Below are 20693 nucleotides of genomic sequence, written 5' to 3'. Positions count from 1 at the left end.
TTTAGTACGTAGGTGGGAATAGTATGTAGGAACACTCAAGTAGTTTACAAAGTAAAGACCATGGAATAATAAAATGTCGTGGAAAGACTCATCTTGTGTATCAAACAGCCTAATCAAGAGTGTATATGAAGTGTTAGAATTATATAGCTCTGATCATAGTAAAAATCTAAATGCAAGCAGAGATCAGTGCGAACCAAGCTATAAGGGCGGTAAAACTGAATATCACAATATAATTTAATCCGTCCCTCCAGGATTTCTCCGTTTTGTTTTCGCAGAAATGAATGCAAAATCAAGCAAACTTCACAATATTCGGAGGAGCTTGCAATTTTTCAAACTTGCTTCAGATTTTCTGCAGATTTGGACCAAGACGAGTCGTATGACATCATCACAACGTGCATTCAGCCAAAGCCCTCTTCAATTCACGTGCATCGGACATGCATATAGCTAAAATATCTCGTTATGTTTAACAAACATCACTGCGAAACAATTTGGTGCAGCTGTGTTTTTGCCAATTCAAGTAGTTTTCTGCAAAAGAAAGCACAAAAAAGTACAATCTGCAACAATCACAATAAAACAATCATGGTATTTGTTTATATAATATGTTTAACAAAACCAAACTGAACTTTCCACTTATTGTCCACTGTCGTGTTTTATAAAGTATAAGACAAAAACCGAATAAAATTTGCTTATTAGCGAACTACATTGATCGAACATGGCATCATTATTTAAAAAAAAAAAAAAGATTGTTATAAAAGAAATAACGTTTTTTTTTTTTGTATAAATAAAACAAAATCTGCCATTTTGGGTTTTTTGATGGGTACTAACACAATTGCTCTGCCACACACAACTTGACAAGTCTGTTCTGGGAAACACCAACACACAACACCATGGGCAGCTCCAATGCTGCACATTTTTCCTGTTTCTGAATGGGCATTTGATAGGCATATGGTTTATAATATATTTATAAAAATACAGATTAAAAATCTTTTTATTTATGACTATAATATGTTCTAATGATTAATAGACTTCGACCGATAGTGGATTTTATTGATTACTAAGTTGGGCAGCACTTGCCATTAGCCAATTAATCAAACAATAGGTTTTAAAATTGATTCTGTATGAAAACATAACATTCATAACATAACTCATATATTTTACATAACAAAAAGTAAAATATTGCTAAACTTTATTATAAAAATACAGTACTTACTGTACCATGAAAATGTGTGTGTGTGTGTGTATATATGTATCTATGTATACACACACACACACACACACACATATATATATATATATATATATATATAAACTATTAATAAATATTAAAGTAAATAAAAGGTATGCATCCAAACTGAACCAGTAGCACTCCAAATAACAAATAAATATAGAGACATCCAGAATTTTTTTTTTTTTTAAAAAACCCACTTCAAATAACACAAAATTTGTTATAGTTTTTATATCTCAGCTGCTCCCACAATGGAAGCAACCGGGGAAAAACTGGATTTTTGCAGATAAGCGATTGTTTCAGCAGTTGGTTATCTGTTCCGATTAATCGCTCAATCTCTAATAATTTATGCTGATGATCTTACCGTTCGCTTTCCCCATCGATATGAATGCATTGTGACACCTGTGACACTTAATCACAGGAATTTGAGTACTGACCGGCAGATAACAGCAGTTTAGAGATGACAATAGATGAGTGAAAATTCACTAAAATACAGATAACATTAATGCTTTTCAGCCAGTGATTGAGCTTGTGCTGGGTTCATTGTAGCTCTGTGCAACACCACGGCAGAAAGTAATGTTCTCAGAGTTCTTCACGTTATTCAGTCTTTTGCTCTGTCATATCATATTCTTTGTGGATTAAGTGTAATGGGTTTTTTTTAGTTGTTTTTTTTTTTAACCCCTAAATGTCATATGATCCATTAGTACACAAAGCTCTACCGAGAGAACGTGCTCGTTAATCTACAGTTCCATTTATATTGACCTTATATTGATTTCCTGTTTCTTTTAGGGCCACCTACTGGTCAAGCAGCATAAATAGATTTTTGTGCTGCCGGTGTACCCCACAGGACACAGGACCAAGTCTTGTTTTGTATCTCTGTTTTTGACTTTGTGAATTGTTTTAACATATGGAAATCCCTTCTAAATATTCATGGGTGTCTACACAGTTGTGCTGGAATCGGAAGGGGGGAAAAAGTCTGACCGTTGGACATAACTAAATAGTCCTACTATTGATCGGATGCACATCTGAATAGTGAGGAGATGCCTAAAGTAATTTGAATCATCATTGTTTTTGCTCGAACTTTCATAGACCTGCCCTAGTGCCAGTTATTGTGTTCAGGAAATTTTTTCCCCCTTGGTGCCACTAAAGTTTATTTCACTATAGCTAAATTAAATATGAGGGTGACTCCTCATTGAAAACCCCATTTTGTTTTTTATTTCACATTGTTGATTGCAAATAGGTGTGACAAAAGTAGAAAATTTTTGCCATAATCTCCATTTTTACTCATTGCCAGTGTTCCAGTGCTGCCCAAGAGTCTGTTTCCTTCTAGAAAACACATTTGATTCAATTCTAACATATGTCGCACTTTTAAGGTTTTCATTTGACTCACCCTCGTACAGGGAACAAAATCAAGACAGTTGGCAAAATCACATGAAAACATCTGAAGTACGGGGACACGGTAACGTTCAGAGTAGTCTGTGAAAATGTGCTCGCCTGGTACAACGCTAGAGCATGCCTGAAGCAGAAACACCTCTGTAAAGTGTTAATTTAAGACATAAATAACATGGTAAACAATCACACCTGCGGTTTAACGTTTCAAAGACAAGCTAGCTAACATAAACAAAATATATGTATTTGAACACGCACACATACTGTGTTGCACTTCTCCGTGTTCAACACCTGTCTCTGTTGCGAACATGCTTATTTGAAAATAACCTCTCCAAAAATTAAATCATTAATTTGTCATGGCACTAGAAAAGAAGGAAGTAGTGCCACGAGTCACTACACAGAGAAAACAAATCCCTGATGTAAAAACTGTTCTGCCGTTCAACAGAAAGCGTTCATAATTACAGACCTTCCCAGTGTATAGCTGCTATTACGTTATTAGCACTCTGCTTTTCAGCTTTACGAAGAGGTCAGGGTGTTGACTGGGCAGACGCTTTGTCGAGATTGTTTGCCGCTCAAGTTATTTTCTACGTCTTGCCTATCTGAGTCGAATATGCACGTAATATTGTAGCCTAGACAAGTAGGTTAAACAACCAGCGAATGAACTCAACTTCCTATTGACGTTTTCAAACATTCATTGGCATGTATAAATAGTAAATGTAATGTATTGGTGTGGGGTGCATGGTGGCTTAGTGGTTAGCACGTTCGCCTCACACCTCCATGGTCGGGGCTTTGATTCCCACCGTGGCCCTGTGTGTGCGGAGTTTGAATGTTCTCCCCGTGCTCCGGGGGTTTCCTCCGGGTACTCTGGTTTCCTCCCCCAGTCTAAAGACATGCATGGTAGGCTGATTGGCATGTCCAAAGTGTCCGTAGTGTATGAATGGGTGTGTGAATGTGTATGTGATTGTGCCCTGCGATGGATTGGTACCCTGTCCAGGGTGTACCCCGCCTCGTGCCCGATGCTCCCTGGAATAGGCTCCAGGTTTCCCCGTGACCCTGAAGGAAGGATAAGCAGTATAGAAGATGGATGGATGGATGGATGGATGTATTGGTGTGACACTTGTATGCTGTAACTACAGTTTGAGGCCCTGTTTCCACTAGTGCGTTTTCGTTTTAAAATGAAAACGATCCTTGTCCACACTATCGTTTCCGCTGTGTTTCAGAAACGATCTCCGTCCACACTACACGGCCGAAAACGTATGTCACATGGCCATTGATGCACACTCGGCATGTGCATACTAGTGTAAACAGGAAGTTGGTTGCTAGTCACCGGCAGGCACAACAAAACCGGCTTTCCATGTAGGGCTTTGAAATGAGATTTGGTGCCGGTTGCTCTAATCATAGCTCGCCTCTTGCACATGTAGGCAGCTGCAGAATTATAAAATACAGATTTTAACTGCACAGTGGCTGCTAAGAATGACAACAAAGCCAGCAAAGCTTGTGGTTCAGTCTCCAGGTTGTCATGTATACGATCAAGGTAGCGTAATGGTCATATGTAGGGGCTTGACGACTGCATGCCAGGCCTGACCTCAATAATGCTCTTAGGGCTGAATGAGGATATTCCCACCGTCACACTCCAAACTCTAGTGGAAAGCCTTCCCAGAAGAGTGGCATTATTATAACAGGAAATAGGTACTAAATCTGAAATGGGGTGTTGGGGTGTGCTGATCAGGTGTCCACACGGTGGACCTCGCCATAGTGTATTCGCCATGAGCTATCTCAAAAACTTTGTACTATGCACTGTTAATGTTTGAAAGTCATCAGCTGGGCCTTTCATGTTTCCTGAGTGGTTTATCATTTGCTTTGAGTTAACACCTTGTTGTCTATGCCACTGTCGATTCTGAGCTGAAGCCTAATTGTAGATAACTGGCCTCCTACCAGTTTACTTCTAATGTCAGGACTTGGCTGTTTCATGCTATGTGTTTTATTAGTTCAACCATTAAATGCCCTGAGAGACGTGAGTGTAACGACTAAGACCTTTTGTAAAGGATGTTTGTGTGGTCTTTGAAGGCAGTAAATTGGGAAAGCTCGTGAAAGTGCTTTTAAAGTCACCAGGGCACTACAACAGTGAGTTAGTCAACGTGTGCTGTTTTAGATGCTTTGTGTATAAAACAGTCCTGTTGGTCATGCTAGATTGGTTCTTCTTTACATGACTTCATCTTTTACCTGTAAGATAAAGATATTGTAGAACACTTCTGAACTCGGCCATATTTAAAACGGAAAGTCTGAGCGTCAGTTCATGTCGTTCTTTGCTGACGCTCAGACTTGATCACACAGCTGTTTTACTTTCACTCTTGGCACCGTCCTGTCCTCTGCCTTTGTTCGTTTTCATGCGCGAGTTAGAGAGAGAGGATTTTGGGTTCCCAGAGGTTGGATGGTGCGTCAGCTTTACTCTTCACAAATGACATGGAAGCAATGGCTACATAATGCCTCTCAGATGGAGAAGCTGCAGATTTCTACCTCTGAGCACTGCCGTTGCTAATCACTGGGCTCCCTGGGGTTTGCTGCACTCTTGTTTGTGTTGTAGCACTGGCATTTTTGGCATTGTGCCCAGGGAGAATCCACCCCCCACCCCCCACACCATCCCCTTCCATCTCCTCCATCTTGTGTGCTTGCACCGTGCTCCTCGTCTTCTCACTTCTCGCCACCTCTTGCCTGCCTGTACAATTTAGTTACAGTAATGTTCCATACAGCTGCCGAATGCGACAATCAAGTAAAAAGTACTTTTGCTTTTAATCTGTCATTTGTAATGATTGTGGCCATTACAGTTACAGACTAATTCTAAAGCTATAGAAGCTGTGCTCATGTAAATCGCTTGGATATTGCTTCCTGAGTGCACATGGGCTGCAAAATTAATCAGATCAGGATATTAGCTTCTGTAGTTATTTAATTGTGAAAGACTGTATTTAATGTGCATATATAGTGACATCCTGCTGTAACACAATCAAGAGCTGCATGTTCCAGATTGTTAAATAAATGTGAAAAATGCAACACTAACTAAAAAAAATAATAAATTGCATTGCACAGCTCCTGCCCAAGTTCCCACAGATTGCTATGTAAAACAAAGTACCAAGATCCAGTAGTCATTTTATTAAAGGGCTGGGTTTTGGAAGTATGGGAAAACCTAGATGGACTAATTTAAGAAAAATGCTTTTTAAGGATTTTCAGATTATCATGTATCTTGGTTCAGGACGAAGGTTTTCAATCACCGGTCATCGCATTGCCTGGTTATAGTAGACCACTGGACTTGTGATATAATTTGCTACTGGACCAATTACTAAGTAAGGAATAAACCACGACAGGGGCGTGCTGTCATGGGAAACTATGCGGCCAAGACGGTTACTTTTACCACCCCAAAATTTATTATTTTCCAATAACAGCAGACGCGGTCATGTTTTATTCCTTTTATACCACAGCAATTGGCAAACAATTAAAAAATTCACTTTAATAAAGGAACATGTTGGACTTTTTATCAGCTTATAATTACACACTTACTGTTGTGGAACGTCCATGACTCAAGTTAGTTGTTGTTGTTCTCACTTTATATGACATTATAACAGCTCTAAATGTATGGTCCCTCACCCAGCCTTTTTCTTTTTCTTGTTGCCAAGAAACAGCGAAAAGCATGAAATGTCCCAAAGACATTCCTGTGTCACGAAACTTGCTGACTGTTGCAAAGCACCGACACTGGAGACTCCTACCATAAATAAATGTCTCCTCACTGAAAGCATCACCATTTCAACAATTGTACATTATTAAATAAAAGAGCACATTTTAAAATCGATTTATTATTAAACATGGATTATGCGGAGTTGGCCATACACATCCCATTTGAATGAGCCGTTACTATAGAAACAATACTATTAGAACCAGAGCATCAAAAAAAAAACCCATAAACCTGCTACTTGAATTACAGTTGGTGCTATTGTCAGAGCTGCTGTTATAGAAAATTAATCAACACCTTCTGAGCAGTCAGAATTGAGAATTCACCAGAATGCAAATGTACAATTTGTGCATAAATCATTTAGCGATCGCAGAAATGAACACATAATCAGGCAAACTCCGCAAGCAGGAGCTTGCAATTTTTCAGAATTACCGCAGATTTTCCGCAGATTTGGGCCAAGACACGTCGTGTGACATCATCATCGTGCGCATTCAGCCAAAGCCCTCTTCGATTCACGTGGGGCGATCATGAGTACAGCTAAAAGGTCTCATTTACCAACAAACATCACTGGGAAAGACAGCGCAAAACAATTTCGTGCGATTGCAATTTCGCCAATTCAAGGAGTTTTCCGCAAAAAAAAGTTTTGAAGAAAAAACCCGCAGCAAAATCGACCATTTTTGGCTGCAACAATCACACAAAAAACTCAGTCAAATCCTGTATTGACTGGTATATGCATATGTACTTAAGTACCTGAGAAACTATTAGTGCAAAAGTAATAGTAATGGTGCAGGGCCTGTATCCCTCTAGGGAAAAAAAAGAGCTTCAATTCTAATTTATGTTTTGCACTTTTAATTTTTGATTCACCCTTGTGTAAGGGTGGTGATATACAGTCTGATGTCTGCTGGGAAAAATGGACCTGCAAAAGCACTGAAGTAAGACGAGCCTACTGCTCAGTGGCCTTCGCTGAGAGTGTAGGAGTGGTCGGTCTTTTATTACGGTACCGAGTGCTGAAGCAGCAGCATCATTACAAAGTCTGGACACAGTGGAGTTGGAGGTGAACCCTGGCCTGCTGACCTGACCCTGGCATTACAAAAACTGTGTCCAGTCTTTGTAATGATGCAGCTGCCTTAGCACTCAGTACCATAAAAGCCTCAGCCTCCTCAGAGAACAGATTTATCTCTGGCTTTTCTTGTTCAGGCTGTCCATCTATCACAACTTATCACTCAGGCGAACACAGGTATTTGTGGTTTGTATCACTTCAGTTATGCCTTTGCCTCGAAGGGACTTTTAGTGATCTAATCAGTAGTAAACTGCTTGCAAAACTGCTGCACGTTTTGTGTAGTTGCTGTGCAATTTAACACTGGAGTACACTACTACAACTTCTTGTTCAGAAATACAGCAATCACCAATCGACATATGAATCTGGAATGGTTGACAATTGCATAGGTGTTTTGAACAGTCCACTATTAACTGACTTCCTGGAAGCTCCGCCCCCTTCCCCTGTCTCATATAAGTAATGTTTTTCCTGGTGTATGCTAAGTGTATGCTTGATAAGTATATAGCTGACATCAGTTAACTGTGTTTGTTAGAAATTGCATCGAAAGGGGTAAATTTTTGGCTGAAAGAGTAAAAAATGCCAGTCTTTTGACAGAAGATTAAATAGGCCTTTGGTTGGTTGTTGGTAACCTGTTGTTTATTACGGTCAAGCTGTTCTCAGTAGAAACTGGAGTGCCCATTTATACACAGCATTTTATGGTAACTACCAGGTGCTTGGGACAAAAAACTGTAAGATGTAGACACTAGAACGTTTTCTATTTCAGTTTGCAATGATGCGTGTTTCCACTCCAGCATGCTTTTCCAAGATTTCAGACATACTCGTTCATCAAACTCCTTCATGCATTCCTTCATGCTTTCATGTTCATTTAAGACAAAAGTGTTCAGTTTTTGCTAACACAATTTAATTATGTGTACACATTCACATTCTTCATTGATTTGTACACACTGTAACACAGTGAAGTTTTAATTGTACAATTAAAACTTTTTTTGTGCAATGAGTTTAGTCATCATTAAACACATGAATCAAATTATCTTGCACCAGTGCGTGCGCACACACAAATATAAATATTGAAAGAAAATTGTCTAAACATCGCACCAGTTTATACTTTACTTACCTCAAGTGTCCTGAATTTACTGTTAACCTCCTCAGATATGGCTTGTACATCATATTTCAGGATGAACTCATCAATTACATTTGTTGCCCTAGTAGAGGCAAATATGAGTGTTCTCTATAGGGGATATTGGAACAATTGAATTTCCCCCATGGAGTCAGTTTGCCATATCTGGACTTGTTTTATCGTAGACTTTCCCATGAATGAAAGGAGTTGAGAGATATATCTAGAGTTATGTCGTGATTTCTTCATATCTGCAGCTGAAATGTGCAGCATGAGAGAGAGCACATATTTGAGTAAAAATGGTTTAGACGTGTTTGTTGCCTGTTTTTGTTTGTTGCCTGTTTTTGTTTGTTTGTTTGTTTTTGTTTGTTTTTATTTCAAGTTTCTAGTCAAACAAACCTCTTGTTTTTTCCATGCAGGAAGTTTTTCCAGTTCTTATCTTGTGCACAAGAACAGTGACCATAGTGCCTCTTAATGAATATATAACATACAGACTTGCTTTGTGGTTCATGTTACAAGGTTAATAGACGCAAAATGATTGCTCTTAAAAGAAAAATAAATCGTTGCCCTTAAGCTGCATATAGACTTTGTTTCTGCACTGTTGTGCCAACAAACAAGAAACACTTTCCTTTCTATTTTTGTTTGTTCTTTTAAAGAAAACTCGCTACAAGAGTTTAGTAAATCAGACGGAAAGAAATGGGGTATGGTGTCAGTGTTCGACCTTCGTTTGTGTACCTTTGACCAGTCAGTTTTGTTTGAGGTCCATTTGGTTATGAAAAGGGTATTTTTTTTTCCCCCACTTCAGTTTTTTTTTTTTATTTTATTTTATTTTTTTTAATGTTACTGTGACAGCAAAATCAGGTTTTAACATTAAATTACATTAGGGCTGCAACTAGCGATTATTTTCATAATCAATTAGTTTGGCCGATTATTTTTTTGATTAACCTATTAATCGGATGGGGTCGGGGGAAACTTTCAGCACCACTTTATTTCGTTTACTTAAAATAAAATCCACAAACTAAGTGTTACAAATATAAACTTCAGACTAAAACGTTTAATGGACACTCACTTTCTCTCAGGACGAGGCTTTTATGTAAAATGGAAATCCTGGCAGAAGTTTCTAGCATTTACAGATAAGGATATAAAGGTGAAAATGTCTTTTCTGCTCTGAAACGCATTAAACAGCAAACGCATCTGTCGCAGCGTCTGACACGACAAGCCACATTAATACACTTACGAGTTTGTTTGAAGCGCTTAATATAAAACATTGTCGTGTTATGTACGACCTGGATCGTGCACTTTTCCCCCAGCGGCTCACACTGTGATCTCCGCTGTTTTTCACGTGTTTTATTCATGGGAATGCGTTTTTCACCGTTGTGAAGTGACATCACTGGCGGGATTATCCACAGTGACGTCACAGACCCGACTAATCCATAATGAAACTCGTTGTCTGTTATTTTAAGTATGCATTATTTGCGATTTTATCGATTAGTTTGGGGTACAGCCAAAAATAAACAATAATTAATAATATATATTATAATAAGAACAACAACAGCAATAATAATGATGATAATAGCAAGAATACCAACAATAATAATAACAATAATAAAAATTAATTAAAAACTAATATATAACTCAATCTATGGACTATAATAGGTTCATATAACCAACTGTTTATTGTAGTTCTATGCATATAACCTTGATTTATACTTGAGTATTTTAAAATAAGATTTAAATTTAATTGTAATTATTATTAGCCTTCATTCAGTTTGGAGCACCTCTTAGGCCCATTTTACACCAGGCCAAAGCAGTTGGCCTGGGACTGTTGCTGATTCATCATTTTGTGGTTTATCCCCGTATTCACAGTATGAGAAAATGCATATTGTGGCGTTGCTTCATACCATTATTCACTTTAATACCTGTATACCTCCCAGCCCTGGGTATAATTAGTCTTAAATGATCTATTTGAGCAAAATGTGTAATTAATATACTATTAGTGCTGAGCAGGTACTTGGTTGATTTATTAGTGAGTATTAAGGAAATACATTTCTTATATTAAGTTAACCAAAATCTAAATTAATTTAAACACACCTTGTCCATTGCAGACGAAATTTTTTATCATCTCTTTGCTTTTTCCGTTGCACGTGCTCCAAGTGAATCTTCAGCACTAGTTTAAGTACCTCTGTGTCAAATGTAGGTTAATGACTTGTGTTTGGGAAACAGTAAACATTTACACATTCTGCCTTTTTTTTGCAGTTGGGAGACAAGGCAAGAAACACAAGAAGAGATACATTTGATGGAAGAAAAGAAAAAGAAAAAGCAAGAAGAAAAGAAGAAAAAGGAAGCTGCTCAGAAAAAGGTGAGGGGTGTTTTTCTTTGACGTGGAATCCGAGTAAAGTATGTTTACTTAGCACCTCCTACATCCTCTCGCCTCTTACGCTGGAGGGGGATTTCCACCCGCCATCTTTGCAGTTGGTCCATATTACATGCCCAAAAGGGTTGAATTATTCAAGCCTTTAATTCTCAGTTTGGTGTGAATGAGGTGAGGGTTCAAAGCCCTAGGTATCAAACCGATCCAGAATGTGTTGTTTTTGGGGCTCCCATCAGAATACGCTCAACTTCCTGCCAGCATAGCTGAGAAACCAGTTCCCAAATGAAATTGGCACTCTGTACATGTTGCTAAATGTGAAAATGGAAAGATGAATTGGTTTGAGTTTAAGATAGTGTTTTCGTTACACTTTATATAATATATTAGCTTTTTTAATATGTTAATAAAACAACACTCAATACCTGCAATATAATTATTATGATAACATGCTAATCTACATATTGTTCATAATTGTGTTTATATAGTTGTCCTATATAAATATGACATCGTTGTCTTTTGATAACTACAGTAGAACATCGCATTTCAACAGTGCGACTCTGTTGAACATCTGTTTTTTTAAACAGATGTTACTGAAACGTCACAGATGTGGGGAAGCTTTGCTGTATTTGAAATGGTCCATGATCCATTAGAGACCATTTTAACCACAAATGGCCTGTTAACGTGAAGTTTCTCAGCACTGTGGAACGATGTCTAATGTCCAAGTTTGCCCTGCTGAAGGCCACTGTAACTTTGTGAGTCCATATGCAGCTAGACTGATTTTAGGTAATTGTTTGTGTTAGGCTCCTTTAGCAGGCATTATTCATCCATTAGTTAGCATATACATTAACACACTAACACTTGTATTGATTGTATTTCTTAAATAATAGACCACGTAAGCCAAATAATCAACACCAACTTTGACCAGTCATGTTTACTATTTGACTCATTTTGATTATTATGCATTAAGTAAGGAATAACCCACAACATTATTAAGCATTAAAGCAGAGTGCACACTACATGATTTTCAACATCCCTCACCCTGGATATGAGAATTTTAGATCATAAAAGGGTAACGATCTGTTTTTACAGACAGCTTGTGAGTACCATGATACTAAACACATTTTGTCATTTGCGCTGAAAACTCATATTTGTTTTGTGCTCCAAGTTGTTTTGTGAACCAGACTTTAATCTATCCACAAGTCCAGCTCGCATTCTCCCTGACAGTCACATGAACAAACCAATAATAACTAAGAGTAGGTGTTTCCTCTTTGTTTTGCTTGGCAACACAGTAGCATGGCTGACAACACAAAGGCGTTGGTGTCCAACAAATTCAACATCAGTTATAAGGAACTGCTGAATTTTTACACAATGGACACGGTGCAAACAACAGTTGTTTGTATAATATGCAAAGATGAGACTGGCATGTCGAGGAAAATTTGTTTAACCACCAAAAATGCATCCAGAGAACACGGGAAGAAGCAGCGCTCAAGTCAACGAATGCATTTGAAAAAGGCATTCGTTATGACCAAACAAGTAAGCGCTGGAAAGACATTGCAAATGCGATGACCATTTACCTAGCCAAGGATATGCTACCCATCAATATTGTTAAAAGCAGGGTTTTAAATGAGTTCTAAAAATATGAATCGCTTTCGATGAAATCACCTTTTCATTTGTAGCACTTTAAAATACTGAAGACATCAGTAGAGGTGATGCATGTATTTTTCTTTTACATTTTTGAAATATGCTATCCATGCTAGGGATGTCACGATACCAAAAATCTAGTAGTTGGTACTGGTACCACCAAAAGTACACAATACTCGATACCACGGTGTGGTATAAAAAAAAAATTTCAATTAAAAACTCTCCTGGAGGATATCCTCCTCTGGCTGATACTGGCAAAAAGAGAGAGAGAGCGAGCAGGGGGGATATTTTAGTTATCAATCACTGTCTGACCATGATTAATAAAACAGTGGAGGCTACAAGTGCTAAGGTTCCCTCCTAAACACACACATACACCTTATACTCTGAATGCAAGCATTAGATTAAATTCACTGATATGGTGGCTGGCCAAAAAGATTTATTAAAAGCATGAACATTTGAATAATTAATCGTGACATTAGGCTACATTTAGCTGACAGGTCACGGGCTGAATGGCGATGCATGGTGGCCCATTAGGATGTAGTTTATTTCATTGCAATGCGTTAGCGTCGTTAACAAATAACTGGCTATCGCAAACATTACATGGAGCATAACGTTAGCTGGTTTCATGGCAACAATGCCAGCTGCCTCAAACAAACATAATATAAGGCCGTCTTTCAGGTGCTTCTCCAAATTACTTGCTTTGTTTGAAATGAACGAGAGCATCGATCGTGTGTTTCTTGTCAACCACCTCGAATACAAAGTATTTCCATATTCCATACCACCTTTCCTCTCAACAAGTCGGGGTGGAGCTAAACTTGTCGCCATCTTCGGTAGTTTTTCCCGTGTGCTTGTAGGCGTTGTTCTTCTTCTTTACCACTTGTGGACCGACTAAAATACTTGAGCGTATTTGCTGCCCCCTCAGTTCCGGAATAATTGCAACCTCGCTACCTTCATTACCAACGGTACCTATGCTACTGCAGAAAAACAAGTACCGTCACGTTTTAACAATGTTGGTTCTGAATGTTGGCATCGGTCCTCGTGAGATCCCTAATCGTTACGCAGTTTTAAGTTTAAAAAAGCCGTTGTCTAATCGTCGCCACCGATTGTGAGATTGTGAAAATAGTGTAGTGTGCACTTGGCTATAGGTGTTGGCTCATACTTAAATGGCGCACTTATGTAGCGCTTTTATCCAAAGCACTTTAGACTGTGTCTCATTCACCCGTTCACACACATACACTCACACACCAATGGTAGCAGTGCTGCCATGCAAGGCGGTAACTTGCCATCGGGAGCAACTTGGGGCTCAGTGTCTTGCCCAAGGACACTTCGGCATGTGGAGTCATGCGGGCCGGGAATCGTACCGCCAACTCTATGATTAGTGGACAACCTGCTCTACCAACTGAGCTACAGCCGGCCCCGGCCCCCGTCATAATTGTCATTGTGGAGTTATATTTACTTATGGATGGGATAAATATTGGTTAATGACTATGCTATTTAATTAACGCCTATTTATAACACCAGGTTGAATGCTCGAATCTGATTTGTCAGAAAGTGTGCGTTACTTTTGTGTAACAGCATGGCTGGGACAGTAGGTTACTATTAATGCGCTTAAGCTAATATGTTGTTGTTTATATTGTTTCTATAGTAACAGCTCATGCACAGGTACTTGTATGGCAGATGGTCCACATAATCTAAGACTAATAATAAACAAATTTTTAAAAAATGTGTTTAACAAAGTAAAATGCATAATCATCAATGTGGAGATATTATGTGGGGGTTATCAGCAATCCTCTGCCATATAACACCCCCAGCATTCATTATTTTCATTTATAAGCGTGGTCTGCTGTGGGTTGTTCCTTACTTACTGCTTAATAATGTTGTTATTCCTTACTTAATTAACGTTTGTGATTTATTAAGTGGCAAAATTCATAAGAGAGTTCAAATATTTCCTCCTGGTGGCCAGAGTTCAACACGTCATCAGCATTTAGGAACATGTTATGAATTCACATTCAAGTAATGTGGACTTATTTTTAGTCGTGGTTAGAATAACCAATTTAAACAAAAGTCAATAACTACATGTTATCTTATTTTGTCACATTGACATTTACTATGGTTTTTTAATCCTGCATTTACAATGGCTGTCTTTTTTTTTTTTTTTCTTCCCAGGCTGCTGAACAGGAAACCAAAGGTGAGTTCTCATCCTAATGTCTTTAAATTTCTTCCACTAAATCTATTCATTGTAAATGGACAAGATTTTCAGAAATCAAGACAATGTGGGTGTGTTTTATTCTTCTTAAAAAGAAGTCAGTGCGACTATATTATTATACCTTACTGACTACGTTTACATGGACAACAGTAATGTAATTATGGAGCCTATTCTGAATAAGACAATATTGTGATTAAGGTGTTTACATGAGTCGCTTTTAGGATATTCCTTTCATGTTCCCGTTTTACATGTTATAGGACATAGATCGATTAACGCCACACGTCATTACGTCCCCATGCTACGCCATCTGACATTCCCTCCAGAATTTCACGTATCGACATAAAGTTGGTCTTCGTTATGGTACCGAATACAGTTTTGGGTGTTTCATTTTAAATTTTATGAACGCTTCAGGTGCAGTTAATTATTTGTTTTGCTGTACATGCAAATAGACGACTGCTTGAAGCTGTGGGCTGCGTCCCAAACGTGTACTTTACCTACTATATGGTAGCTGAAATATGTGTATTTCTCCTACTATATAGCAGGTAAGTATGCGGTTTCTTGTTTACCGTCAAACGGTTGAGCACTGCCGTGTGTGATGTGTCCTGTCACAAAATGTGGTGAAAACTCCCACACGATGTTAATAGTGTGATTAAGGTGTTTAAATGTCTGTAATCTACTTCGATAATGCGACTAAAATAGGAATACGAGTATGACTTTAGTCGGATTAAGGCAATCAGAAATCGCTGTTTACATGGTAGTTTCTTAATCAGAATATTGTCTTAATCAGGTTAATATCGGAATATTGTTGTCCATGTAAACCTACTGATTGTTGCCTAAAGTTATGATTCATTATGTCATTCCTGTTCATGTCATAGTAATTATTCATACGAGAGTTTTTTTTTTCTTTGACTGTGTTATGAGCTTGCTTACAGCAGTGTTACCCAGTCATTAGGTCTGTCATCTCCCTGAATATAATCACTGGATGATTTCATTCCTTAACAAAGGCCTGCAGCATGCGATTTTGAAATGTTTGCAGTAGAAGAATGTAAAAATAACCAGCAGTGGTCTGTGCATGTCAGTATATGAGAGAACATTTTGGTGGGGAAATAAACTGTAGTGATGAACTGTAACATACTCCTTATTGAAGTGGTTCAGTAGCCAGATGGTTTCAGCTGATTCCATCATTCTCAAATGTGTCTGAGAGTAGATTGTGCTGCTAAAGGCTTGACATAGATTGGATTGATAGATTGATTGATATAGAATTATGATTTAATCATAAGAATATTATACATAATATTAGAGAAATACAAAATATGCCATGCAAAAAACTTTGGGTTGGCAATACATTCCTACAAATCTCACCTCTTATTCGACAGCAATTTGGCAAAGGTTATAATGGTTTATATTTATTAAAGAAAAACCCATCATACTTTTGATCTGTTTAGAGTTATTTTTGTCATTGGATGACCATGAACTTAGTTGCAGCCCGTTATTACTTACTTTATAAACATATTACTCAATCATTTTCTCAGCAGATTCTCTTTTCTCCCTCTCTTTTGAAGTTAATAAGACACACATTGTCATATTTCTGAGAGTCCTTTGTCCTTGAGACTCTCAAATGTTAGAAAACTTACTGCCTTTCAAGAAGCACCGACACTGGAGACTTCTGTAAATGTTAAGTAAACATCTCAAATAGCTTCATATTTTATGTACGTGTGTATGTATGTGTATATATATATATATATATGTGTGTATATATGTGTGTGTGTGTGTGTATGTATGTATGTATATATATGTATGTATGTGTGTGTGTGTGTATATATATATATATATATATATATATATATATATATATATATATATATATATATATATATATAATGGTTGATATGGTTAAATTATATTGTATGATTTTCTTTCTTAAATAACACCGCATTCGATGTATTTATTATTATTCAATAGAAACAATAATGTATTAGAATGAGAGCATTAATATAAACCTGTGATTTGCCCCACATTTGGAGCATTATTGTCAGAGTTGCCATCATACAGAATTAATCAACACCTTCTGACCAATCAGAATTCAGTTCAATTTTATTTGTATAGCACTTTGTAGTAGCTATAATAAGTAGCTTCAGAAGTATATAAATTACAGATATAATTTTTTACTTGATAAATTTTCTCCCTAATGAGCAAGGCAGTGGCGATGGTGGCAAGGAGAAACTCCCTGAGATGACGTGAGGAAGAAACCAGACTCAAAGTGAACCCAACCTTATCTGGGTGTAGGGCTGCAATTAATGATTATTTTCATAAACAGTTAATCGGCTGGTTATTTTTTTTTTCTAGATTAATCTGACAGGGAAAAAAACCAACCTTTCAATACGATTTATTTGTTTGTTTTAAATAAAATCCACACCTGAGTGTTACAAATATAAACTTCAGACTTAAAACTTTACATTAACACAACTGTTTATATACCTTATGGTTTCTGTTACTCGCTGCCTTTAGGTATATTGTTTTACTTATGATTACTTTGATCATAGCGTCTTAATTTAACATTACAGGTCTTACTTGCGCTACACTGTTTATCTCCGCATCTACGTTGCGAGTGAGAAGCAACGCGGCCTTGTTACTAACAGATTACTCCTGTTATAATAAACAACAGAAGTTACATGGCAGTCGCGCAAATACAGCATGTATTGACAATAAATTTTACTTGCACTAAACCTTTTAAGCAACTCGCACCAGTTTCCAGAGCCCCCTGCAGACCGTGTAGCATTTTGGATATAAACATAAGTTTATGCTCGTGCATCACTGTTGTGCTTCCATGCTACACAAGCTACACTTTGTAAAGTTCACAGGTTTACAGTCATCTTCGTGGCATTTAATTTAAAATGCTCCAATGCCTTAGAGGACTCGGAGGTCGCGCACTTTTTTTACGCTGACATTTGACGATTACGCCTCCGTCTGATGGTGACTGAGGTCATGTTGGGCATAAAAGGTAACGCTGATATAAGCAGTAATTGAAGAAAGTCATTGTCGTTGACTCTGGGTATCTGCTAAAGCCAGCGGGAGTCACATTACGTGCGTTTGACGTCATGTGCCATCGTATGTGGCTCATACTTCCGGTTAATAAAAAACAACTAGTGTTCAATTTTAGATGTTATTACCATTCTAAAATTCATACACTAGACAATAGAGTGCATAGTGTAAGTGTATAGTATGTAATTTGGTACACACTTTGATTATTTTCAATTTTATCAATTAGTTGTTGCAGTTTTGTCTGGGTGAAAACTGATAAATCATTTCCCTTCTGTAACTGTAGAAATTACATGTACTTTATAGTCAGAAAGTGTAATTGTGTAAACTGGAACTTATTATCTTAATATTAATATAATAGAATATACCCAGTATATTTACTGGGATGTCTGCATAATTGATACATTACTAGCCTATAAATCTTATGTACATTTTTATAAATATATGTGTGAGAAAAGTTGGATTGTACATCAGCCAGTGTTCAGCTCTAATAGCAAGTAAGATGGTGAAGTATGTTAGTCATTTAAGGTATTTAAATGACAGGAAACATTGAGTAGCCATGAATAAGTAAGCACATTTTAAGTGAGAAAAGTGTACTACATGACTTTAATAATAGTCTAAAAGAAGGCTGAAGTGGTAGAGGGAAAAACTGTGTTCCGCCAGGACCGTAAGTACTGAGCGTGCACTTTTCACCATGCGCAGAAATATGTGGCATTAAGACCTCAGTAAAGCCGCCTCCAGAGCTGTTCGTGGCCAGATGGGAGAGGGGCTTATGACATGTGAAAAGTAGACGCTCATAAATCTCATTAGAGATAAAGCTGGAAGCCTCCAACACTAGCCTGAACACAAGGGGAAGCCTGTGTCTGTGTGGATTTCACTGTTAATGGTGTTGCGTGTGGGCATGTGGTCAAGGCTGAACCTCTGTTGTAGGGTTTTTTAGAGCAATAGCGCTCTTTATTTCTGCCCTCATCTGTCTTTGTTGGCATATGAGTCAGTGCAGAAAATTCCCATAGACTCGGTTAGGATACATCTGGGAAATTGGCACAGTTCCACTAATGAGGTCTAATTTGATTTAACTTTGTTTTGTATCTCTCCGTGTCCTGTGGCTGTAGTGTAGTGTAGTGTATCTCTGGCCACACATCAGTTGTGACTGTGTAGTAGCCACAGAGCCATATGAGAGATTTACATCTAACTTGGGTTTCATCATGGTTTCGATATACGTGTGTTCCTGATGTGTATGAAAAGATATGTCATCAGTCATCATGCTAAATAATCATAGTTAAAATTGTTCTACTCCTCGGATGATGTGTGTAGTGCAGCTGGCGGTGGCATAAAGTCTGCTGAGTGGCCAAGATACTGATTTGTCCAACTATGATTACTGAAAAATATAAAATACAGAAAAATTGGGAGTGTTCATTTAATGAGCAGCGTGTGCTTGCTGACGTGAACTTTTACTGATGCCATGAAGCATCATTTCCCTCCAAAACTATCAGAACAGCAAGGCCAATTAATTTGTTTTTGCTAGAGATTGAAGACATTTGGGTTTGAGACGGGTTTGACTGTTCCAAATATAAACTTCCAACGAACTTTACACAACTGTTTGTCCAGTTATATAAGACTGAAAATAACCCAACACATACACACACACCCCAGAATATATATTATTCATTTAGGACTGTAGTTTAATTCAGTGTTTTTTGTGCATCCATAAAAAATAATGCATAAATACTTGTATATATTAGTTTACATTATATGTAAGTTTATATTATATAATGGTATTTATGCATTACTTTTTATGGATGCACAAAACGCACTGATAATTAAACTCCAGTCCTAAATTAATAATAAAAACTCACTTTCACTGCACCTTGTGGTTTTTGTTACTCACTGCCTTTAGACATATTATTTTACTTGTGTTTACTTTTGATCATAGTGTATTAATCTGACATTACAGATCTTACTCGCGCTCCCACTGTGTATCAACGCGTCTGCACTGCAAGTGAGGAGCAACGTGGCCTCATTACTAATAAATCACTTCCGTTATAATAAACAACAGAATTTACACTGCAAGCACACAAATATACCATATAATGACAATAAACTTGAATTAAACAAAACCTTTTAAGCAACTCACACCAGTTTCCCCTGCCCCTTACACACAGTGGAGCATTTTGGATATAAACATGAGTTTGTGCTCATGCAGCACTGTCGTGTTTCCCTGCTACACACGCTCCACTTTAAAAAGTTGGATCTTCTCTGTGGTGTTTAATATAAATTGCACCCCTGCCTTAGAGGACTTGGAGGTCGCACACTTTCTTCCTCAGTCACGCGATGATTTCGCCTCAGTCTGATGGTGACTGAGGTCATGTTGGGAATAAAAGGTAACTGAAGAAAGTCATTGTCTGTGACTCTGGGTATCTGCTAAAGCTAGCGTGCGAATGACGTAATGTGCCGTCGACTAGGAAGCGGCGTATACTTCCGGGTAGTAAAAAAAACGCTAGTGTTCCATTTGAGATGATATTACCTTTCTAAAATTCATGCACAAGATGGTAGAGTACATAGTGTAAGTGTATAGTACGTCGTTTTGGATACAACTTTAGTATTTACTCTCAGAAGTGTGTTTTCGGAACAGAAGTAATGTAGAGAGTAAATGTGCCGTGCGCAGACCAACTAATCAATAATAATTGGATTCGTTGACGACGATTTTCATAATCGAATATTATTGATTGGTTGTTGTTGGAGTGATGTTTATTGTTTTATTGTTGGAGTGATGTTGAGTATGTGTATTTGGATACTCATTCACCAGCAAGTATTCTAGGACAACACGGACACACACACACCGCCATAGAGAAAATGGAGAGCAGTGGGAAGTCACAAGAAAGTGAAGGTCGTGTTAGGAGAATGAGAAAAACCCTGACATGGCTGACAGAGTG

At 37.8% G+C, this 20693-nt stretch overlaps 1 protein-coding gene across 2 annotated transcripts in view; it reads left to right on the top strand.

Moving 5' to 3' along the window:
- The window catches only part of tnrc6c1 (trinucleotide repeat containing adaptor 6C1), a 67609-nt gene that overhangs the window by 3848 nt on the left and 43068 nt on the right, over positions 1-20693 (top strand). For both annotated transcript variants that reach the window (XM_053648828.1, XM_053648819.1), the window contains exons 2-3: positions 10763-10865; positions 14682-14703. In XM_053648828.1, the coding sequence (XP_053504803.1) occupies positions 10803-10865; positions 14682-14703 (85 nt within the window). In that variant the 5' untranslated portion in view covers positions 10763-10802. The remainder of the gene's footprint in view (positions 1-10762; positions 10866-14681; positions 14704-20693) is intronic.

This window comes from Ictalurus furcatus, chromosome 2 (genome assembly GCF_023375685.1).
Source record: "Ictalurus furcatus strain D&B chromosome 2, Billie_1.0, whole genome shotgun sequence".
Taxonomy (NCBI): domain Eukaryota; kingdom Metazoa; phylum Chordata; class Actinopteri; order Siluriformes; family Ictaluridae; genus Ictalurus; species Ictalurus furcatus.
The sequence above is the reverse complement of the archived record's forward strand: the minus strand, read 5'-3'. Positions and strand labels throughout refer to the sequence as shown.